Source organism: Neomonachus schauinslandi, chromosome 12 (genome assembly GCF_002201575.2).
Source record: "Neomonachus schauinslandi chromosome 12, ASM220157v2, whole genome shotgun sequence".
NCBI classification, from domain to species: Eukaryota; Metazoa; Chordata; class Mammalia; order Carnivora; family Phocidae; genus Neomonachus; species Neomonachus schauinslandi.
Window position 1 is genome coordinate 59,986,528 of NC_058414.1, and position 24,621 is coordinate 60,011,148.

General features: G+C 40.3%; 1 protein-coding gene across 2 annotated transcripts in view; it reads left to right on the forward strand.

Moving 5' to 3' along the window:
* Positions 1-24,621, forward strand: part of PLEKHA8 (pleckstrin homology domain containing A8) — a 51,082-nt gene that overhangs the window by 1,358 nt on the left and 25,103 nt on the right. Inside the window, exons 2-7 of one of the 2 annotated variants that reach the window (XM_044919997.1) lie at positions 16,415-16,531; positions 17,520-17,675; positions 19,059-19,183; positions 21,532-21,552; positions 22,652-22,810; positions 23,839-23,879. In XM_044919997.1, coding sequence (XP_044775932.1) covers positions 16,415-16,531; positions 17,520-17,675; positions 19,059-19,183; positions 21,532-21,552; positions 22,652-22,810; positions 23,839-23,879 — 619 coding nt within the window. The remainder of the gene's footprint in view (positions 1-16,414; positions 16,532-17,519; positions 17,676-19,058; positions 19,184-21,531; positions 21,553-22,651; positions 22,811-23,838; positions 23,880-24,621) is intronic. The other variant, XM_021689645.2, reaches the window with a different exon arrangement.

Genomic DNA, 24,621 nt, shown 5'->3' on the forward strand with positions numbered 1-24,621 from the left:
TAGTGGGAGAGATATATTGTCTCATCCTTTCTTTGATAGAACAGTTTTTTAAATGTTGTAGTTGTGGTGATGCTCTGGGGTGGTTTAAGGACTGATGCATCTGGGAGGATCAGTTGGCATAATGACTTTGATGAGATGACATAGCACAGCCAAAAGTGCACCTGTTGGGTGTACCCAGAATCTCTTCCTTAGGCAAACTGTGGATAGAAGTGAGTTCTATTTATTTTTCTTATAATCATTAGTAGAGACTGAGAAGTGTTTTAGAAGATCTGGCCTTTGCTGTTGAGGATTAAATTGGGTGTGGATAACTTGTGGCTGGGCTTTGGTGAATGTCTGATGCTGGTTAACACTCTACTAAGCTAAAGGGAACATGCTTGATCAGGTAATTTTTCCTTTGAGGTATCTCTAAGCCCTGAGATGTATGGATCTTATGCCCTAGAGTAAAATTTAGTTCCTGGTCTTTCACCCCTTTCCATCACACATGCTATTTAACTTTTTTCTTTCAACCTGAACACTCATTGTTCTTTTCTTCTACCCACCCCCCCCCCCTTTTTTTTTTTTTGCTTCACCTTTCTTACTCTCCTCCTTTATGTAGAAAGGTTAGTCTCTGGGTACAGTACCTGCTTCCTGTTGTGAAATGCCTTTTTTCCCCCTGACTGTTTTTATGTATCCTTCAATAAAGTAAAATTTCTCTAGAAGGATCTTTTGGAATCTTTATCATGTGATGTCTGTACCATCTGTCCTGTTGGAAAAGTCTCTCTTTTTTTTTTTTTTTTCTGCCCCAAGTAAGAGAAGTCAATTCTGTGAGTGTGCCAGGGTGGAAGCCCTAAAAAAAGGCGGCTGGAGCCATTGCCAGAGGCAGCTGTCCTTATATCATGCTGCTTGTTCCCTTGACCCAGGTGCCTCCTCATTGTGGGCACACTGTTCATAGAAGCCCATTCCACCGCTGGGTACTTTTCCTGGATATACTTACAGTTATGTTTCAGCACATTGTCTTTCGTTAGGAGATAAATTTACTTCAGAAAGGAGCAGTATAGCCTAGGAGGAACAAATGCATTCTTGTTTCTTTCACCCTCCTATGTGAGTTAGTCTCCCAAAAGAGCATAGTGTGACTGTTAATGACAAGCTTTGATGAAAACATTGTTACTTCTTCTTTTCTGAAGCTTGTTTTTTTTGTTTGTTTGGTTTTTTAAAGATTTTATTCATTCATTTGATAGAGCACAAGCAGGGGGAGCAGGAGAGAGAGAAGCAGTCTCCCCACTGAGCAGGGAGCCCAACACAACAGGGGGCAACATGGGGCTCGATCCCAGGACCCTGGGATCATGACCTGAGCCACCCAGGTGCCCCATGAAGCTTGTTTTTAAAAGTAATATTTTTTCTTAGGGTTTTATATGTCATAATTTTAAAATATATATAATCCCAGCCCCAGTTTGTGTTCATCTGAATTTTTCTCTAAAACATACCTGTTTGTATAATTTTGTCATGCCCACAGCTTGATATGGGAAGCCTTTTGTCAAATTTGAGTGGAGAAGTTAGGAAATCAGTTTATTAGCTGATCCTTTGACTATTTGGAGGATATTGTTAATTTCACTTACCACCTACTGTGTCCTGGGCACTATGTTAGCCACAGGGCAAGCAACATTGAGTGAGACAGACACAGTCCCAGCTTTCCTTGAGCTTATAGTCTAGTGGGGGAGAAAGACATTCGTTGAGTAAGTACTTAGAAACATGTTCCAAGTGTGTGTGATTTGGGGGAAGGTGAAGGGGAGAAGCTAGTTTGGGTCATTGGGGACTGCTTCTCTGAAGAAAAGATTTAAGCAGAGCCTAAAGGATAAATAGAAGTGAGTGAGGCCAAGGCAAAGCTGCAACTGGAGGTTGCAACGAAGAATTTTTAGCTACAGGGAATGTCACTATGAAGGCCCCAAGGCGGGATAGAGACAGGTGAGTGAGGAAAGGAAAGACCCACATGGCTGCAGAGTTTAGAGTGAGGCTAAGCCTCCAACAAGGCTTGCAGGGGTGGGTAGGAAGCTTGATAGGCCCCTGCAGGGTCTCTTACGCTGTTAGAAACACCATGGAGTGGTTGGAGTGTGTGAAGGAGAGAGAAATGATGAGATTGTTTAAAAGCTTACTTTGATTGCATTTATTGTATTTTGCTAAATACTGTATTTATTTTGTGAGTTTCTCTTGCCTCTTGAATTAAACTGGTAGGTATCAATTACTGAAAGTTGGAAGCATCATCAAAGCCCGAGAGTAGCATCTTAATTGCTTACATGAGTGTAGTGCTAAAATACAGAAATACAAGCAGTCCCTTTCCCTAATACACTAGGTATTATACTCAGGTACCCTGTGCTCCTTAAAAGGAAAATGAAAAAAAAAAAAAGGAAGCGAGAGAGAAAGCAAGAGCTTATGTGTATTTTCTTCAACAGCCCTGAGCCATCCCACTTTTTAAGCATCAGAACATTGGACATTCTGGGATTTAGTGTCAAGCCCTCTCTTCAAATATTAGATTACACCTGGAATGAAAGGGAAAGGATCAGACACTTCACAAATACCTATATTGTGTGAGACCCAGAGCTAGGCATTGTGTTTGTTATTTGTATCTTTCAAGCCCTAAAAGTTGGTCAGGGAATATTATACATGCTCGGTTGTAAATTAATGCTCTACAGTAGAACCCTAGTTGAGGAATCAGTTGATAGCAGCTCTGTCACTGCCAGCTTCAGAGTCACTTTATCATTCTGAGCTTAGCATCTTCCTCCATAAAAATGATGAGATTTACCAGTTAGTAATTATAAAAGTAGTAACTCAATAATGTTCCAGGCACTATTCTAAACATTTTACATGGATTATCTCATTTAATCTTCACGGCAATTTTAAGAAGCAGTTGCCTTTATTATTCCCATTTTCCAGATGAAGATACTGAGACACAGAAAGGTGAAGGAACTGGCCCAAGGTCACACAGTTAGTAAGTGGCTTCAGAGTCATTGCTCCATTACATAATACTTTGAAAGGTCCTTCCTGCTTGATCATTATATAATTCTAGCTGATTCATAATGCACCTATATTTAAAGTATGTTGACCTAGAATAGCAGACTCTATTTGGGGGTAGGAGGAAGGGAGGAGTTCAGGAGTGAGGAAGAGTTTGCTCAGCTTTGTGCATATGTTTTGTCACAAGGAAATTTTCTGAGCTGTGCTATGAGCTTTCTGCTTTGCAGTTTTAGGTCCCTTTCCTGCTCACTCAGCAAACAGGAGGACTGCTGCCCTGAGCTCTATCCAGCTGCAGGCTTCATGGGCCCAACCAGCAGGTTAGGGCACAAGCACTTTGCAGTATGCATTCCAGAAATAACAAAAGCTTGCATAATACTGACCAGATGGTTGTCTGAGGAGGTGCTATAATTTTGCTTACTACCCCCCCCCAACCCAGGTGGAGGAGGGTGACTCTTGCCCATATATGTTTGTGCTGTATAAACCGTGCCAAGAGGACATCTAGAATGTGAGTGATCCAGAGCAAGATTCTCATGGTCTCATAACCACTGGCCAACCTTTTTGTTGTTGTTGTTTTAACATTTTTATTGAGATAATGATTCACTTATCATAAATTTCACCACTTAAAGTATACTAGTTAATAGTTTTTGGTGTATTTACAGAGTGTAACCATCACCACAATTTTAAAACATTTGCATTATCCCCAAAAGAAACCCAGTTAGCAATCATTCCCACCCCACCCCCTCTTGCCTTTGACAACCACTAATCTTATGTCTGTGTAAACTTGTCTGTTCTAGACATTTCATATAAAGGAAATCATACGTAATGTGGTCTTTTGTGACTGACTTCTTTTACCTAGTATAATGTTTTTTGGGTTCATGAATGTATAATATGCATCAGTACTTCATTTCTTTTTATTACAAATAATACTCCAGTGTACGGATATACCATATTTTGTTTATCCATTCATCAATTGGAAATTTGAGTTGCTCTATTTGTTTGGGTTATTATGAGTAAAGGTTCTGTGAATATTTGTGTCAAGTTTTTGTGTGTACATGTTTTTGTTTCTCTTGAATGTAAACCTAGGAGTCGAGTTGCTGGGTCATATGGTAACTCTGTTGAATAGTTTGGGGGAGCTACCAAGCTGTTTTCCAAACTGGCTGCACCATTTTACATTCTTAACAGTAATGAAAGAATGTTCCTATTTCTCCACATTCTCACCAACCTCATTATTATCTGTGTTTTTTATTATATCCATTCCTGTGAGTGTGAAGTAGTATCTCATTGTGGTTTTGATTTCTCTTTCTCTGATGACTGTGTTGATCATCTTTTCATGCACTTATGAGCCATTTGTATATCTTCTTTGGAGAAATGTCTATTTACAGCCTTTGCCCACTTGTTGACTGAATTATTTTGTCGTTATGGAATTGTAAGAGTTCTTTATTCTGGATATAGTTTCCTTATCAAATATATGATTTGCAAATATTTTTTCCTGTTCTGTAGATTACCTTTCACTTTCTCGATGGTATCATTTGCTGCACAAAAGTTTTTAATTTTGATTAAAATTAAAATTAATTTTTATCAATTTTTTTTCTTTTATTGCTTGTGTTTTTACTGTCATAGCTTAAGAAACTATTGCCTAACTTAACCCAAAGTCATGAAGATTTACTCCTGGTTTTTTCTAAGTTTTTATAGTTTGAGCTCCTGCATTTAGGTCTGTGGTCCATTTTGAGTTAATTTTTTTGTGTGATGTGAGAGTTAAGGGTCACTTTTATTTTTCACATTCTCTGTGGTATCCAGTGTTCAACTCCTTATTCATGATTTCAGTGACGGGATCATGGGCCAGTATATTTGAATGTTTTAAATGCGAAGGTTTGAAGTCAGAAAGCCCTGAGTTCAAAGTTCTGCTCTGCTACTTACTAGTGCTGACGCCTTGAGCAAGTTACTTACTCTCCCTGAGCCTCGGTTTTAAGATGACAGCAAGAATAATAGCATACTAGGTTTATTATGAAGGTGAGATGGATAACATATATGAACCTGCCTGGTACATAGTTCACTTACTGTTAGGTTAATTGGACAGCTGTTTTCATTAACGATGCCAGAAAAATTCAGTTGTTTATTTTGTCTTTGTGCAAACTGTGGCTCCTCATGGCTTCTGAGAGTATATGTATCCTGAATTCTTTCAGTCCTCCTTTTGGAAGTTGGAGTGGTATAATTTATAAAGGAAAATATTCAAATGAACCATCAGAATCTTGGAATTGACTGTGTAGTCCTATGACAGTCATTCTTTTGAATGAATGCTGATTACAGATCATGTAATTTTGTGTAATACTGTACTTTTGCTTCTAGCAAAAATTAATAATCTGGTAAGGAACATAAGAGATGTTGACCATTGCCTCATTGGCACTCCATCAAAAGCAGCACAGTCTTTCCATTGATTCTGATGTGTGATGTGGTTGGCAATGTTAGGGGTGACCGTGGAATCTTATGTCATTGAAGTGGTCTGTAGATTGAAGAGGGTTGGGGACCTTTTTTCTCAGACTATACTCTCAGTGTTTAATCTTTGCCAAATCCTGTTACCATTACTTTCGTCTTGTTTAGAATTGAGCAAAAGCCAGTTAAATTCCATTAGGAAAAGATTTGAGACAGATAAGAAAACAGGCAGTGGAGCTCTGTTGGACACAAGAGAGATGAATGAGACAACAGGGAGGGTGAGTCCAAAAAAATACCATGATGCTTGGGCATTTCTCTCCCTAGATCTATTTTCAAGTTCGTGGAGGGTATGACAGTACCAGGAGAGATGGAAAAATGGATAACTTAACAAGTTAGCCAGAGAGGGCTGACCTTTCTCAGTATTCCTATTACATCAAAGAAGGCAAAATATCATTTGCTTGAGAATCTATTCCACGTACTTTGGATAGAATTGTTCCTGTATAATCCAAGACAAGGATGGCTCTGTCTTGATTTTTAAATACCTGAGGAATGGTCTCAACAATCTACTTTTTAACACAGTCTAATAGCCAGTCAATCATTCATTCACTGAGAATGAATGAAACACTAAGTATCAGCTTCTTACTAGACCCTGTGTGGGTATTAGGGATACTGTTTTGAATAAAACATGATCCTGTTCTCAAGGAGATCATAGTCTAGGGGATATCCTTCTTAACTACGAAAAATGCCCTTCTAAATTCATGATGTTGACCCTTAAGCTTTTACATGGTTGTTTCAAGGCTGTGGCTTGACAAGGCTTAGAAGAAGCACATTGTGCATATAGCTGGTCCCTAGGTGTAGTTAGCTATTACCTATCACCCTCCAGTGTCTTTCTTGGAATTTTAAAGGCAAATTTGGGGCAACCCTGACAGGCTGGAGTGTTGAAGTCTTTGGTTGTCCAGGTTGACATCACACATGTCCTTTTGTTTTTCTGCCTCTACTGGCCAATATATGCAACTTGGGTGGAGACCAGCCCTTAGTCTTCTGAGGCCCTTGTAAGCAGCGAGAAATGATATAGAGAAGAAAGAATATGAGTAAGGTGTAAAACTGGTCCAAGGAGACAGGCATACCTTTGTTAAGAAAAATGTAGGAATCCTAAAAAGAGGGAAGGAAGGAAGGAAAGGTGAAACTAAGAGAGGGAGGAAGGAAGGGAGGGAGGGATGGGAAGGGAAGGGAAGGGAAAGGATAGGAAAGGAAAGGAAAATGTAGGAATCCTTTTTCAGGAGTGGTCAGGGAAAACTTTCTTCAAGAGGTGGGACCAACGGGTGGGTGAAATTGACCTGGACAGAAGGGGAAGGTAAGGGAACAGAAGTGACCCTCAGTGAGGAAACCAGCAGTACTAAAAAGGAGAGTTCTGTCCTGAGAGCAGGAGGTGTTGTTGGGTTAAGCCAGGTCAAGCCTGAGAGTTTTTAATTAGTAGGGAGTCACTTAGGGTTTCTGAATAGGAGGGAAGAACAGGTAAAAACAGCACATAAGGAAGATATAGCTGGCTAAAACATGATAAGGGAGGAGGGAAAGCTGAAATACATGACAAGATGATGATGGAAGGGGAAAAGGGAGGCAGTATCCTCCATTTCACAGATGAATAAACCAAGGCTTTTAAGATAAATAATTAACTTAGAATCACACAGAATGGGCGCCTGGGTGGCATAGTTGGTTGAGAGTCCAGCTCTTGGTTTCGGCTCAGGCTGATCGCAGGGTCATGAGACTGTGTTCTGTGTCAGGCTCTGCGCTCAGCGAGAAGTCCGCTTGGGTTTCTCTCTCTCTCTCTCAAATAAAGAAATCTTAAAGAAAAAAAAAGAAAGAATTGCACAGCAAATAAGTCTTGAGCCAGGCCTGCCTGACTTCATGTCCTTCCCATGATTTTACACCATATACCTCTGTGGGCATGGTATAGTGTTGAAGCCAGGAGTGAAAATGAGGGCAATTGGGAAAGACGTAGGGACTGACCTGGAGGGATGGGGCCCTCAGGTTTGGAGCTAGGATAGTAAGGGATGCTGGGTTTGTAAAAAGTGACATTATAGTCAGAAGGAAGATGACATGTTAAACCTTAGATATTCAGTTTAGTCCATCTCTCTCATTTATAAATTGGAAAATAATGCCCAGAGAAATTAAGTAACATGCTCAAGATGACACATCTAGATGTTGTAAGTCTGAACTTGAACCAGTTACCTGACTGTTTTCTTGAGTAAGGTGCTGGTGGGACATATATGAGAAGCCTTGCCCAGAACAAGTAAATATAACAAATATCCAGTTTGATAGCCCAAAGCACACAGCAGAGGTGACTTACAGCAGGCTCAATAAGAGAATTTGATATGATATATTATAATTATAGTCTCACCATCTGCATGCCTGACTCCCCAGTAGACTATTACTCTTTGAAGGCTGGGATCTTCTTCTCTAAATCTCTAAGCCTGGCAAATTATAAGTGCTCAAAAAATGCTTTGTGAATTAATTAATGGTAAATTGAGGAACCTATAATTTAGTTAATGCTTGGTTATTATCTCTTACTATTAGGGATATCTCTTCTTCCCTCCTTCCCAACTGCAACAAAACTCTTATGACTGACCTGGCAGAGGAGCCCACAGCCTTGTTATCCCCTGTCCTGTCTGCAGCTCCCAGAGGGAAGCTGAGTTATGGGGGAGGACTCTGATGAGGTGGAATATGGCTGCGTACCCACAGCTGGACATGGAAAACACCAAGACTGTAGAGGTCAGGGGTCAGTAACTGTGCTTTCCTTCAGTGTAAAAATGGTAGGTTTTCTCACCTTTAACATATCTATAAAACATCCATAATATACTGTATTGAACCATCATATAATATATATGGATTATGAATACAGCAACCATAATTTATGGTGATTAAATTAAGTCTTGACTCACCACTTCAGAAAGATTGTTATTCCTATGAAGAAATTTAGTCTCCCTTTATTTTCTTGACATTACTTTCTCTTGAAATAGATTCTGCAAAAGAATTGACTTTCCTGTTACTTTGAATTAAGATAGAGGTTTACAGAATTTGAAAGCTGAAAGAGACTATTAGACTCATGCTGTAATTCTGTAGAAAAAGGAAATTAAAGTTGAAAGAAGTTAGAGGCTCATTCAGCTTTTTTGCTTCTTCTGTTCTGTTCCTGTTTGATTATGCTCACTAGTTTTTACCTCTTATGATTGATGAAAAAGCACCTTTCCTTCTTCTTTTTTCTTTACGTTTAGCTTAATTTTCTTTTTTTTTTTTTAAAAGATTTTATTTATTTGAGAGAGTGAGTGAGAGAGCAGAGCAGGGGCAGAGGGAGAGGAAGTAGCCTCCCCGCTGAGTGGGGAGCCTGACATGGGGCTTGATCCCAGGACCCTGAGATCATGACCTGAGCGGAAGATAGATGCTTAACTGACTGAGCCACCCAGGTGCCCCTTAGCTTAATTTTCTATAAGAGATAAGTAGCCCCTTCTCGTGTTGTTCTGCTTTTCTACTCAGCAGTATTTCATTATGGACTTCTAAAAATTTGCAACATGTTAATTTTTTTATCTTTTTTTTTTTTTTTTCCTGTTAAACAATAAGATTGTAAACTTCTGGTTTCCCATAACCCCTAATTGGCAGAAGCTCTGAAGAAACTATGATGGGTTTATAAGCAGAGTGATGTACCTTAGCATGAGGTTGACATTTCACTTAGTGGGTATCCTACTAGTTCTATTTAAGAGTGTTGTTATTGGGATAAGATGGAGTAAGTTCACTGTAGCCTCTTTCCCACTGATTACACTAAAAACTGAATGAAGTACTCAAGCAACTACCTGAGAACTCTGAAAAGTAAATAATACCAAGCAGACTGGGGAGGGAAGACAAAACAACCACCATGGTAAAGATGAACACTCTTGAAACAAATGGAAAGGTATAGATTCTTAGCAGAGAAATATAAAATACTGAAAAGGACTAAATGGACATTTTAGAACTAAAAAGTATAATATAATTTTTTTTTTAATCACTCAGTACATGGGCTCAGTAGAATATAGATGACACAGAAAAGAAACAGTGAGCTTGAGGATAAGTCAATAGAAATTATCCAGTCTTAAAAACAGAGAAAAAAAGTTGGTAGAACTGAAAGGAGAAGTAAATCCACAATTATCTTTGGAAACTTCAGCATTCTTCTCTCAGTAATCCATAGAACAAATAGACAGTAAATCATCCAAAGATACAGAAGATCCGAACACTATCAACCAACTTGACCTAACTGACATTTATAAAGTAATCCCTCAAACAACAGCTGAATACTGCATTTTTTTCTTTTTCTTTTTTTAAAAGATTTATTTGAGAGAGAAAGTGGGCATGAGCAGGGGGAGGGGCAGAGGGAGAAGCAGACTACCCCTGAGCAGGGAGCCGGACATGGGGCTGGATCCCAGGGCCCCGGGACCATGACCCCAGCGGAAGGCAGATGCTCAACCGACTGAGCCACCCAGGCACCCCTACTGCATTTTTTTTTGTTCAAATGCACATGGGACATTCACTAAAATTAACCATGTTCTGGGCTGTAGTAGAAACCGTGCCCAGTTGAAAAGAATGCCCTTGTCTTTAACAGAAATAAACTAGAAATCAATGACAGAAAGATGTGGGAAATCCCCAAATATTAGGAAATTAAACAATATACTTCTGAGTAACCCGTGGGTCAATGAGGAAGTCTCCAAGAAAATTGGGAAATATTTTCAACTTAAAATGAAAACACAACAGTGGTTGGCCAGGGATAAAGTGTGAGAAAGAGGGCTTGACTACAAAGGAGCAGCACAAAGGAATTTTGAGGGGAGGATAATGGAATCTTTCTGTATCTTTATTATGGTGGTTGTTAGAAGATTATGCATTTATCAAAACTCAGAATTGTTAACCAAAGAAGAAATTTGACTACATGTAAATTTTAAAATATTTTTTTTTAAAGATTTTATTTATTTATTTGAGAGAGAGAGAATGAGAGAGAGAAAGCACATGAGAGGGGCGAGGGTCAGAGGGAGAAGCAGACTCCCCGCCGAGCAGGGAGCCCGATGCGGGGCTCGATCCCTGGACTCCAGGATCATGACCTGAGCCGAAGGCGGTGGCTTAACCAACTGAGCCACCCAGGCGCCCCGTAAATTTTAAAATATTTTTAAGAATTTAAGTGTCAGGGTGCCTGGCTGGCTCAGTCAGTAGAGTGTGTGACTCTTGATCTTGGGGTCCTGAGTTTGAGCCCCATGATGGGGGTAGAGATTACTTAAAAATAAAATCTTGGGGGAAAAGAAAGAAAGTGTCTTTTTAATGGAGTACTCTTTTTTTTTTTTTCTTTAGTGAAATGTTTGGATGAGTTACTTGTCACAAGGGTGCTGAGTAAAAGAAGCTACAGTATTTTTTAGACATAGGTATGACTCATAAGTAATCACTTTTTGGTTTGGATCTTTAAAGGAATAAGAACATCTCTAGAAATTCTGATTTAAAAATGGTAGTTGTGAAATAAAAAAGGAAGAAAATATGTATGAATTAGCATGAGCTATGCTATTTTAGATCCAAATATATGTACATTTTTACCAAGAAAATTATCCTCATTGAAAAAATACACATTGTTCAACAATTAGTTGAGCTGAAAAAAGGGAATTTTGCGAACAGTTGCTGTCAATTAAGTATAGAAAGATATTGCACTATGTGAGAAAAGAACAAGCTGGTAACAGTTTTGGAATAATGATGTTCAAATCTTTAATTTCTTTGAATAATGTTTTACAGTTTTCATAGTATAAGTTTTATACTTCTTTTGTTGAGTTTATTCCTAAGTATCTTATTCTCTTTGTTGTTATAAAAGGAACTGTCTACTTAATTTCATTTTCAGTTCATTGCAACTGTAATAGAAATATAATTGATATCTGTATAGTGGTCTTCTATCTTGCAACCTTGCTAAACTTATTTATTCCAATAGTCTTTTTTATTGGACTCCTTAGGTTTTGCTTCATTTTGTTTTGAAATATACAAGAGTGTGTCTGCAAATAGAGGTAGATTTGCTTCTTCCCTTCCAATCTGGATACCTTTTATTTCATTTTGTACCCTAATTGCCCTGGCTAGAACTTCCAATAAAAGGTTGAATAGAAGTGGCGAGAGGAAGCATCTATATGTTGTCTTGGGGAAAAGCATCCATGCTTTTGTCATTAAGTATGATGTTAGTTGTGGGTTTTGTTTTTGCTTTTTTTTTTAGGTGCCTTTATCAGGGTGAAAAGGTTCCCTTCTATTCCTAGTTGGTTGAGAGTTTTTATTATGAAAGGTGTTAGATTCTGTCAAGTGCTTTCACTTTTTCTACATTTAGTGAGGTTGATCATGTGATATTTAATATTCTTTTATTTAGGAAAAAAACCAACTCAGGCTTGAAGTAAAAAAAAAAAAAAAGATAATTTATTGGCTCACTTTTTTTTTTAAGCTCACTTACCTGAAAAGTTCAGTGGGTATCTGATCTATGGTTATAACATGGTCTTATTGTGAATGGTGTTCAGAACTGTCATCTGGATTTGCATCCTTTCCCTGCCTCCCTCAAGTTCTCCCACACGCAGTCCCTTTATGTGTGAATCATGTTTAGGTCCCGTGTGATGGCAGAATGACTGCTGGCAGCTCCAGGCAAACATCTGCAAGACCAAAGAAAAGAGAGAGTCTCCATTTCTTTCCGCCTTTGTCCAGACCCAGCAATAGTCCCAAGTTTATCTTTGGTTGGGTCACTTGCCTGTTGTGTATCATTGAGGACAGGGGATGTGAAGCTCCATTTAAGCCTGAATCACATGTCCCCCCTGGAGCTGGTCAGCCCCACCCAACTACATGGATAGAGTGTGGAGAAGGAGGTTTTTAGTAACAGAAATGTGAAGGGTGGATGCCAGGTTGCCAAAAATAAATGTCCGCTCTACCTTCTGTAGTGAAATAATCCAGGATAATGCAGTGTGTGAAATTAGCATTTAAATACTTTTATTCCCCTACCCCATCTCTGGCAGGGATAGCTTATATAAGCTAAAACTTTTCTCTGCTCATCGAAGTTTCTTGTCTAATCCTTCCAAGTGGGGAGTTTGGCTGACACCACATTCCATCTCCAATAGAGAATGGCCAAAAAAAGGAGTGGGGGTTGGACAGGAAGATTAATCTAATGGTAATCTAAGAGGGCAGGGACTGGTTACACCCACAGTTTTCATCTGCTCTTTTGTTACCTTGAATTATTTTATCATTTCCAAGTGTGTTAGTAAGGGTTCTCTAGAAAAGCAGATCCAATAGTATACAGAATTGTATACGTATTATGTGTATACATATATATGTGTGTATGTATATATATAAATACATGAAGGGTTTTATTGTAAGAATTGTGTCTTGCAGTTATGGAGACTGAAAAGTCCCATGATCTGCTCTTGGCAAGCTAGAGAACCAGGAAAGCTGGTGATGCAATTCGGTGTGAGTTCAAGGGCCTGAGAATTGGGAGAGGTGGATGGTATAAATCCTGACCTGGGTCGACAATCCGGAGAACCAGGTGCATCAGTGTCCTAAGGCAGGAGAAGATGGATGTCTCAGGTCAAAGAGAGAACAAATTCTCCATTCCTCTGCCTTTTGTTCTACTTAGGCCCTCTGTGGATTGGATGATGCCCACCAGCAATGGTGAGGGCAATCTTCACACAGTCTACTGAGTCAAATGCTAATCTCTGCCAGAGATACCCTCACAGACATACCTTAAAATAGCGTTTTATCAGCTGTCTGGGCATCCCTCAGCCCATCATGATATATAAAATTGATACATAAAATTAACTATCACATCAGTCAAGGTAACTGCAGATTAATTTAAAACAGGAAATGTATTAATGGCCTCTTCATTCTTGCCTCTTTTCTCATACAGTTATTTCTGAGCTGTATCTGAGCTTCCTAGGACAGGACATCATGAAAGAGGAGTGTGTCCCAGTCCCACTCTAGACTCTGCATTGCTCTGCCTGTAAATGTCATATAATGGGAATGAGACCTCTGTGGTCTCTTAATGTGCCTTCTGAAAATCCAGTAACTTTATGCTTTAAAGAAAAGTTATTCTTGGTCATGGTTTTTATAGTTAAAAACTATAGGATAAAATAACGATATATATAACTTTTAGGTAAATGTAGAACCCATTATAGGGAAGGTGGTTGTTTCAGTTGTTATTACAGTTTACCAGCTACTTTCAAAACTTAACTGTGAATTGTGCAAGACTGTTGAATCTCAGGTCTGTACCTCTGAAACAAATAATGCAATATATGTTAAGAAAAAAAAAAAAGAAGAAGAAGGTAGCGGGAGGGGAAGAATGAAGCGGGGGAAATCGGAGGGGTAGATGAACCATGAGAGACGATGGACTCTGAAAAACAAACAGGGTTCTAGAGGGGAGGGGGGTGGGAGGATGGGTTAGCCTGGTGGTGGGTATTGAGGCGGGCACATTCTGCATGGAGCACTGGGGGTTATGCACAAACAATGAATCATGGAACACTTCATCTAAAACTAATGATGTAATGTATGGGGATTAACATAAGAATAAAAAAAAAACAACTGCAGCTGTGCTTCGTGGGGCGGGGGTGGGGGGGGTGGGGAGCTGTTTAACTTTTTTCAGATTACTGTAAGATAAACCTAGTCTAGGGCCACATTTTTTTCAATTTGTAGATATTTTTTCACATTTCAACAACTGAAATCGGGAAGCATCTTAGAATCAGCACCATGTCATATTGCTTAATGGGCAGGTGTTATTTTTTTTTTCCTTGTGTTACATAAAATAATGGTATGTCTTAAAATTGATGGTGTGTGATGATTAATTTTATGTGTCAGTTTGCCTGGGCCATGGGGTGCCTGGACATTTGGCCAGACATCTTTCTGGGTGTCTGTGAGAGGGTATTTCTGGATGGGATTGACATCTGAACTGGTAAAGTAGATTGCCTTCCCTAATGTGAGTGGGTCTCATCCAATCAGTCAAAGACCTAAACAGAATAAAAAGGCTAAGAAAGAGGGAACTCCTCCTGCCTGCCTGAGCTGGGACATTGGTCTTTCCCTGCTTTCTGACCCGGACTGAAGCACAGCTCTTCTTGGGTCTCAAGCCTCTTGATTTGTGTGAATCAGGCACCAGACATCTGTACCTAAGCAGCGCACAGAGCTGTGCTCAAAGCTCCTACTGGCCCTCTCTCTGTCTGCCTCAGCCACAGAAGAGTCTCATTAGAAAAATGTATCCCTAAAGGGCTGTAGCATTTCAGAGAAAGAAAAATATATATCCGACTGAGGACTCTGACAAGGCTATGCAGAAATAGTCAGAGATGACATTTTATTATTATTTTTTTAAGATTTTATTTATTTATTTATTAGAGACCGAGCGAGAGAGAAACAGCATGAGAGAGGAGAGGGTCAGAGGGAGAAGCAGGCTCCCCGCTGAGCCGGGAGCCCGATGTGGGACTCGATCCCAGGACCCCGGGATCATGACCTGAGCCGAAGGCAGTCGCTTAACCAACTGAGCCACCCAGGCGCCCAGAGATGACATTTTAGAAAGAAGATCCAGCTCAGGCAACAGCCCAGAAGCAGAAAATAAGTTTGGTTTGTCTAAAATATAGATTGGGTAAGAGCACTAGATAAGATATATATTTCAACTGAATATGGTGTGTCCCCTGAAATTCTCCAAAGTAAAAGTAGTTAAGCCCTTGAATGTTTTAAGATTATTTCATTTCAATGGGTCAATACTAAGTAGTGAGTCAAAGTTCTTTTCTCCTATGGCTCATATGCCCCTACACAGGCTTATTAGCACTCTGTAACTCTGTATGACGTCGAAAGGGCTGTAGCCAGGCCACAGGGGCACAAGAGCACCTGGCTCAGTGGGGGGTCCACACAGACCAGGTTCAGCCACTTGCTGCTGACAGAATCTAAAGACAGAGTTTTTCCAAGTGGGGAGTTTGGCTGACTGGTGGTGGTGAAACAAGAAAATAATGTATTTCAGGGCGCCTGGGTGGCTCAGTTGGTTGGGCGACTGCCTTCGGCTCGGGTCATGATCCTGGAGTTCCTGGATTGAGTCCCATGTCGGGCTCCCTGCTTGGCGGGGAGTCTCCTTTGCCCTCTGACCCTTCCCCCTCTCATGTGCTCTCTCTCTCTCATTCTCTGTCTCTCAAATAAATAAATAAAATCTCAAAAAAAAAATGTATTTCAGTGAAGACCAACACCAAAAAGTCAGCGGACTAACGTCTCAAAGATGGCCTCCAAAGTGCTGAAAATACTCCTGGGTTTAGATAAGGAAAATGTGGGCAGTAAAGGTCAGGTCGATCGATCACTGTCTTAGGGTCAGTTGTGCAGGGTCTTGCTGAAGTCACGGCAGTGGTTAATGCTTGAGGGAGTAGTTTCAGTTCCTATCAGGGAATGCTTTGCTTGTGGGGTCTTTTGCCTGAGTTCAGAGATAAGCGGGAAAGAAGAACTTAATCAGTTAAGAAAGTATAGACTGAGGTCAAAATGGAGGTGGTTGAAGTCCTCTTTCAGAGCAGTATAATGTTCTGCCTCATTTCTAAGTTTGGGATAATCTTTCTTAACCAGAGGAGAGGAGATCAAGTGTGTGATAACAGTGTCCAGGAGATAATAATCTTTTATCTTAAAAAAATTAAAAACCAGAGATTACTAGTACCATATTAAAGGAAAAGGAAATAAAAATCATCAGTAATCCTGTTAACTAGAGAATCATCCCTATGTTCCTGATCCTTGCAGACTTTTTCTATGTGACTAAAAATCTATGCCACCCACTATGTGGGTGTTTGTTTTTAATTTAAAAAATGGGATCATGCATACAGGTATTTACTAACCTACTTCTCTCCCTTAGAATTTCCCCTGGAATTTAAGCTGCTTGGAGCTGGGACCCAGCCTCTTTTGTCAGGTCCCATTCCTGTGTCCTGGGAGGCACCTCCCATGCAGGCAGTAATTGAGACCATGCTCTTGCTTCTGTTTACAGGTTGGCAGCCTAGATGGTTCCTTCTCTGTGGGGGGATATTATCCTATTATGATTCTCCTGAAGATGCCTGGAAAGGTTGCAAAGGGAGCATCCAAATGGCAGTCTGTGAAATTCAAGGTGAGAGACCAAGAGATTTGCAGGTTTTCTTTTTCTTTCTGTCTCTCCCATAAAATAAAAAAGCACTGGCCTCTGCGTGTCTTTCTCTGATGTTCTTATGGTACAAAGATACACAGTGTTATGTCCCAAAGAAAGCCTTGCAAATAAGACCTAAAACCAGCCAGTTTTTACAAGGAGGTTGTTGAAGAAGTAGTCAAAATAAATGAGAGCAGTGTGCTTCACCATACATCTAGTGCTCATTTTTTAGTCACTTGCTCACCTAAAGCCAGCGACTATGTGCAAAGCTTAGTTAAGTTTTTTACTGCAGCGTCTAACACTTCTATGTTTAGATCAGGACACACACACACCTTCTCACCACCACCACATACGTAAAACAAGCAAACACATAAAGACCTGCAAATAGCCTTTACTTCTTGGTTTGGGGACATCTTGAGACATGCTGAGAAGATGTGGCTTTGAAACAGATTAGAAGAGAAACAGATTAGAAGGTATTTTGCAGCCAGATGGGAGGTGAAGATCAGAGTGTGGTTTTCTTATTTCTTCTCCCAAAGGTCTCACACTTTTGCTCTAACTTGTGAAGGACAGTAGAAAAGGAGAAATAATTGTGTTCTTGATTGCTTTCCAATAAACCCAAGAAGATAGAGAGGCACACTCTTACTGTTGGCATGCAAGCCTTTTTGGCCTCAGAGCAGTATTACTTTATACACACAAGCCAAAAGAGATTCTGTCTCTCTTCCAATAAGGAGAATTGAGTGCTTCTTTTTAGTCTTGGTGATATGTTGGAGCCAGCCAAGGTTTTCCTCTTCATCAGCAGAAGCATCGAGGAAGAGATAAATAAACTAGGGGAGGTGGTAAGGGCTAGCTATCATCCTCCCTTGGAAGAAGCCTTTAGTGACTTGCACCAGTTGAGCTTAAGAATTTGGGTGGGGTGGAGGCTACCCAGATAGGGCTCTTCTAGCTTTCTGACCTCCCTCTGCCTTGCTCCCAGTTCATTCTGTAGATAATACACGCATGGACCTGATAATCCCTGGGGAGCAGTATTTCTACCTGAAGGCCAGAAGTGTGGCTGAGAGACAGCGGTGGCTGGTAGCCCTGGGGTCAGCCAAGGCTTGCCTGACCGACAGTAGGACCCAGAAGGAAAAAGGTTAAGTATTGATTGTCCTCTGGTCTGGGAGCCTTGGGAATCACCCACTGGCATCTCTGGGTGATCATATTTGTTATCTTGCCTCTGACCACCCAGCCAGCTTTTTGTATCGTGCAAATGCCATATACCTCTGGAATTTAAACCACAGTCTATATCTAACTCTTCTCTCTTAGCATATCATAATAGAAAGAGCACAGGCTTTGGAGCCAGATACAACTGGATTCAAATCATGGCTTTGTAGGTTACTGGCTTTTTGACCTTGGCATAGGTCACTTAATCTCTCTAATCCTCAGCTTCCTCATATTTTAAAAAGAGGTAATAACCTGCATTAGAAGGGTTGCTATGAGGATTAGTAATGATATGAAACTGTTTAGTACCCAGTCTGGCACAAAGTTGATCTTCGGTAAAGAAGCCTTGGAGCAGGGTACTTTCTGTAGTAACACCCCACTTTCCCCTCCCTTTCCCTGGGGTGGGATGGATACTTAATTGTCAGGTTGCTACTGCTTACTGCTCATTAACTCAACCTCATTAGGTCTTCTGAGAACCCTGGCACAACTTCCTGTGTGGGCCAGGGGAGAGTGCCAGGGCTTCCTGCCTGAGCCCTAGTACCACCTTCCCAGCCCCCGTCCCCAGGATGTACACCTGAAGAGATTGGTGGGAGACGGGGGCCTCTTTCTCATGACAGGTGTTGTAGATGTGCTTGACTCTTCAAATAGACACCGGAAAATGGCCTCTGCCTTGGTTTTTTTTTTTTAATGCTAAATCGGGAGCATATTCCAGACACTGTCAGCTTTGACTCAGGTCAGGTTGTAACGTGCAGCTCTTTTGTGGGAACAAATCCAGAAGTGATAATGACTAGCTGAGCCCTCAGCGCCAGAGTAGCTGGAGCACTGTGCTAATGAGGGAGCAGCATGTGCACTGAGGGTGCTGTTAGCCTTGATGGGTGGCATGCTGGACCAGTTCTGTGAATTAACGAGCCATCTTATTAGTGATAATTGCACGTTATGGAACAGTTTCCCAGTTTGGGGTACTGTTGGCAGGTAGATAGCTAATGACCCCATTTTACAGATAGGGAAAACTGTGCAGCAGATGAAACCAAAACTCTGAACCCTTGACTCTGGGTTTGAAAAGTATGCTGTATCCTTCTTCCTATACTGGTGATCATTCAGTATGTTGGCCCAAGAAATAATATAGATTACAAAAAACTAGAAATCTCCTTTTTCTGTTTTTCTTGCTCCCATTATCTTCATATATATCTTATCTATAACCCATACCATAAACATTTGACTTTAGGTATAGGTTATATATTCCACTCTGTGGTATGCTAACTAGTAAATTCCTTATTCATCCTGGTAATTACATTATCATCATTTTGTTATTTAGAGTTTGCTGAAAACACTGAAAACTTGAAAACCAAAATGTCGGAACTAAGACTCTACTGTGACCTCCTTGTTCAGCAAGTAAATAAAACAAAAGAAGTGACCACAACTGGTGTGTCCAATTCTGAGGTAAAATATTATTTGTCTTAGTGACAGGAAAAGTAGCACCAGATATTGCTTGCAGGTAATGATTACTCTCACACAGTCCTTGACTATTTTGGAATTTACTATTTTTCGGAGGAAAAAAGTAACAAAATTCAACAAAGAGAAGAAATGTGTGCGTTTCAGCATATGGAAGCATTTGTTTTCCTTCATGGAATGAATTCAGGATTAATTAGTTGATAACATTTGGAACCTTTAACATTGGCGCCATTAGCCTAGCTGATGTACTAAAATACGTTTTTCCCCACTTTGCATCACTTTATAAATACAGCCTTACCTGTCTAGCTGCTTCTATAGGTATGACTACTAACATGCCAGCATCATGTCTATTAATAATGTGTACCTGTCATCTTTGATGAGACTATAACAAGATTTTATTTTATTTATCTATCTATTTATTTTTTAAGTAAGCTCTACACCCGGCATGGGGCTTGAACTCACCACCCAGAGATCAAGAGTTGCATGCTCTATGGACTAAGCCAGCCAGGCACCCCTGTAACAGGATTTTATTGGTGACATAATAATTGTGCTTTACTACAGACTAATGCTTTCAAAGATGGAGACACAGCTTTTTTTTTCTGCCCATTGTCAGTAAGGATTGCAATTTTTATTTATTTTTTTATCTTTTTTTTATTTTTTGAAGATTTTATTTATTTATTTGACAGGGAGAGACACAGCGAGAGAGGGAACACAAGCAGGGGGATTGGGAGAGGGAGAAGCAGGCTCCCCGCAGAGCAGGGAGCCCGATGCGGGGCTCGATCCCAGGACCCTGGGACCATGACCTGAGCCGAAGGCAGACGCTTAATGACTGAGCCACCCAGGCGCCACCAGGATTGAAATTTTTAATGTTTATTAATGAAATTGTCATTTACTCATCCTAAAACATGTATTAAAAGATCTGTCTGGTGTTAGGCTGTGTGTTGAATGGCTCATACCACCCAGGGAGGGTCTCTCCTCTCAGAGTAGTTATAATCTGAACAACAATGCCTACAAAATGAAGAATCTATAGATTCTAATTAATGGTTTTAGTAAAAGAAGATTATGCTACTAGTGGTGCTTTCAGTTTTTCTTATAAGGGTGATTTCATTCACTTCCTTTTGGCCTCTCTTATTCATTCAGCAACTGCCTGTTGTGTACAAGACACTGTGCTGGGACAGGGCGGGAGGGAGGGATACCGAAAAAACATCTCAGTCCTGCTCTTGGGATGCTTACCGTTCATAGCCGTGATTCTCAGCCCAGAGCAGTTTTGCCCCTTAGAAGACATTTGCAGTGTTTGGAGACATTTTTGGTCGTCAGGGTCGAAGGAGTGCTATTGGCCTCTACTGTATGGAGGCTAGGATGCTGCTTCACATCCTGCAGTGGGTAGGAGAGCGCCCTCACTGACTTCCCCCACTCCAAAAATTCGTCAGCCCCCCATGTCAGTCTTGCCACAGGTAGGGAAACCCTGGCCTAACAGGGAAGGGAAAATGTGAACAGAGCAATTTTTAATCCAAGGAGATGTTTAGAGTGCCCTGGGAACTTGCTAATGAAACTGTGGCTGTGATACTCTGATTTATAATAAGAAATATGTATATTTGGTCTTTATAAGAGAGATATATTTGGCAGAGCTCCTAAAACTCTTAGAATTTCCTGTGATGAGAATGATAAAATTGTCTTTTGTTATGGTAGGGAGACGACTTTTGGAAAGTGCCTAAGGATGGGGGCTGGTTGACCCAGAACCCAACCAAGTGATTAGAGGGTTAGAACTCTCAGATCCACCCCACTCTCATCTCCTGGGAAAGAAGAGAGGCTGAAGATTGAGTTTAATCTCAGTGGCTAATGATTTCATCAGTCATGTCTGTGCATTGTAGCTTCCATAACCCAAAGAACGGGGTTCGGAGAGTTCCTGAGTTGGCGAACACATGGAGATTCAGGCAAAGTGGTGGTCAGAGAGCATAGAAGTTCTGAGCCGTTCCCAGCTGCCTTGCCCTTTGCATCTGTTTCTGGGTTGTATCCTTTTATAATAAACTGTAGTAAACTGGCCATCTGGTAACTAGTAAAATGTTTCTCAGATCTGTGAGCAGCTCTAGCAGATTAATCAACTGAAAGGAGGAGGGGGTTAGAACCTCCAATCTGTAGTAGCAGATCAGTCAGAAGCACAAGTGACCACCTGGACTTGCCATTGGTATCTGAAGTGAGGGGTGGGGAGCAGCCCTGTGAGAGCTGACACTGTCTTCAGGGAGATAGTGTCAGAATTGAGTTGAGTTATAGAACACCCAGCTGGTGTCAGAGAATTGTTTCGTGGTATGGGAAAACCCACACATAATTGATGTCAGAATCATAGTGGTCCACAACCAGTAACATCATCGACTAGCTTGTTAGAAATACAAAATTGAAGAAAATATAGAGGCCACTCTTAAGGAGAAAAATTCAACTGGGTAAATTTTTAAAATCTTACTGGCTTTATTCAACAACTCATGAATCAAGCAACATCTCATCTAACAGATAAAAAGGAACTCTGAAAAGCCTTATGAGGCTAGGGATTGTTACAGACAAAGTGAGCAGGAACAAGGAAGTTCTGCTGGGCCTTTACTGATTAATTAAAGGGTTAAAGCAGGGTTACTTCCTTCATGTGGAGCAAAAGGAAATCTTGGAGCTGGGTCAGGTAACTTGTGCTGATTGGTTGACCTAGGCCTGCCTTTTTTGGGACAACCAGGCATAGGAACTGAAGTTTTTGGTTTGCTGATGTGAGGCTTAGCATGAGCGACTCCATCTTGGGCCCGGTCTGGTTTCTTTTATACCATTAAGATGTGTTTACTGTACTCTCTATTCAGGGTGTGGCCTCAGTTTCCTGAACAACTTATTAATATCAGTATTCAGGGGGAAAACATCCTGAACAGGTAAAATAACTGGGAGAACAGGTGATTAGCTATTCAAAAGAATTCCAGTTGCTAAAAGCTCTTAAACTCATCTGTACCGAAAGCCAAAAACCCCATTCTGAAAGTAAATAATGATTTATGGTTTCTAATTCTCTATTCTAGAACCTCATTTTTACTCAGGCAATGGGAGACATTTTTCTATTGATTCCACTGATCTTCAATCTGTGTGATTCCCTGATTCATGCCTGCCACCCCTTATAGACCGGAAACTCCCTGAGGGCTCTGTGCCCAGCACCTGGCACAGTGCTAGTATACAATACTTTTGAATTGAAAGAAGTTGTTGCCTTCAGCTGGAACGGTGGGGGGAGAGTGTGAAGGGTCAGATGGAGGCTTTATAGGGCTAGTAGATAAAGTGGACTCAGTATTTTCCTTTTGTAAATGATGTACATATTTGTCCTTCAAAATAGGTGGGTACATTATTACTACATTGTGGATAAAAACCTCTAAGGACATTCCACCATTGGGCTCTTTCTTTTTTGGCAAGGTAAAGGAATCTTCCACTCTTGTTGTTTTGTAGGAAGGAATTGATGTGGGAACTCTGCTGAAATCCACCTGCAATACTTTTCTGAAGACTTTGGAAGAATGCATGCAGATCGCAAACACAGCCTTCACCTCTGAGCTACTCTATCGCACTCCCCCAGGTTCACCACAGCTGGCCATGCTCAAGTCCAACAAGGTAAAAGCCAGCTCGGCTTGGCAGCAGCAGGGCATATGAAAAGATGAAAAGTTAAAAAGTGATGTAGTGAACCATGTTATCCATCACCCTTTGGTGACTGAGAAAGACATTTTTTTAGTGGCCCTCCCTTTATGTCCACTTACATATTTCTGCCGTCAGTCCTCTGTATCCATTTATTTTTAGCAATTTTACCACCTAAACCTGTGTCTGATGTAACTAGGCTCTTTTCAGCCTCCTTATCCAGCAAATCTTGCCAAGATTTGTGGTGACCTTCTAACTAGTTACTTTCAGCCTAACCCTTCCAGGCAGCTGACGGTATTTCTATTCGTGAAGTATAAACTGGACCACTTTACCTAAACTTCTCAGTGCCTCCCTCATTGCCAAAGGTTAATGTCAAAACTTCTTAACCCATTCCCACGCCCCCAGCCTCATGCTCTGTCATTACCTGGCTGAACATACTAACTGCATAGAGCTCCCCTGACATCTTCACACCATTTCCCAATGCCAAGAATGCTGTTCTCACTTATCTTCCCCTAGTTAGCACTTCTCCATCCTTCAGTATATAATCTCTCCTTCCCTGAATCCCTAAGTTGGGCTAGGAGCTCCTCCTCTATGCATACCCCTATTTTTTAGGGTTACTCTTTATTGAAATTACCTTAAGGGTAGGAACCTCACACTGTTTATCTTTATAGTTTTAGTGTTTGAAACAATGCTGCATCATAATCTTTAATGAACATAACTAAAATTATGAGAAAGCCAACCACCAAGGGTTTGGCTATGGTAATTAGATCCTTCAAAAGAGCCATCTTCCTTTTCCCTAGAAATATGGGTACACTTATTTGAAAACATACAAAGGACCGGTTAAGATCAATGACTCCCTTCTTTTGGGAGGATCTAAAATTGTTCCTGTTGAGTGGGGCAGTTATGTTATGGTCATATTTACCACTTTTATATGTGATGAAACTCTAAATATGCTCTGTTGGAAGTTTAACATGAAGCTTTCATTTTTTTTTTTGCTTCTTTTAAAGATGAAACATCCTATTATACCGATTCATAATTCATTGGAAAGGTACAGTAACTCTTTTGGTTTTTTCTTCTTTCTAAAAATAAATACGTTTTTATTGTTTGTTTAAAAAAAAAAAGAGAATATTTTGATCATAATTTGAGATAATACCAGAAGGAAACAGTATCTGATTTTCCTCTTTGGGGTGAGCTTGAAGCAATGCAGACCTTTCACTTAGACTGACTACCTGGGAAGATGTTTGCATTTTCCCTCAGGTATGGATGGGCCTGCCCACCACATGTGGTAACTTTTAATTGCTCTAGTGTACTGAGAGGTTGGAACCTCCTCTCTTGTGGAGGAGCCTGGCATTAACCTAAATGTGCTTTTATCCAGAAAAGACAGTACTATTTTGTTTTATTTAAAAATAAAAATGTTAGGTAGCCTTACAGGTTATAAAAAAACAACAACTTAATATCAAAATCTAAACTATTTCTTCCTCTAATTGCTCCTTCAGTTTTAGAAAAAGTACACATTTACATAGTTGTGTTCCTATTATTTGGGGTCTTTATTCAGTTATTATTTTTTATAAGCATTCCCGTATTTTGACATACTCCATATATTTGTCCTTTCAAATTGTTATTTAACATTTCATCTCTTTGTATACTATTGTTTGCTTTAGTACAAGGATTGTTCCAGTTTGGTTAACATTTTTATCTTGTTCTGAATATTTCTACAAAAAAAATAGACTTTTTTCTCATGACATTTCCTTAATAAACACCTACATTTTTAATTGCTAAGTTGAAATATG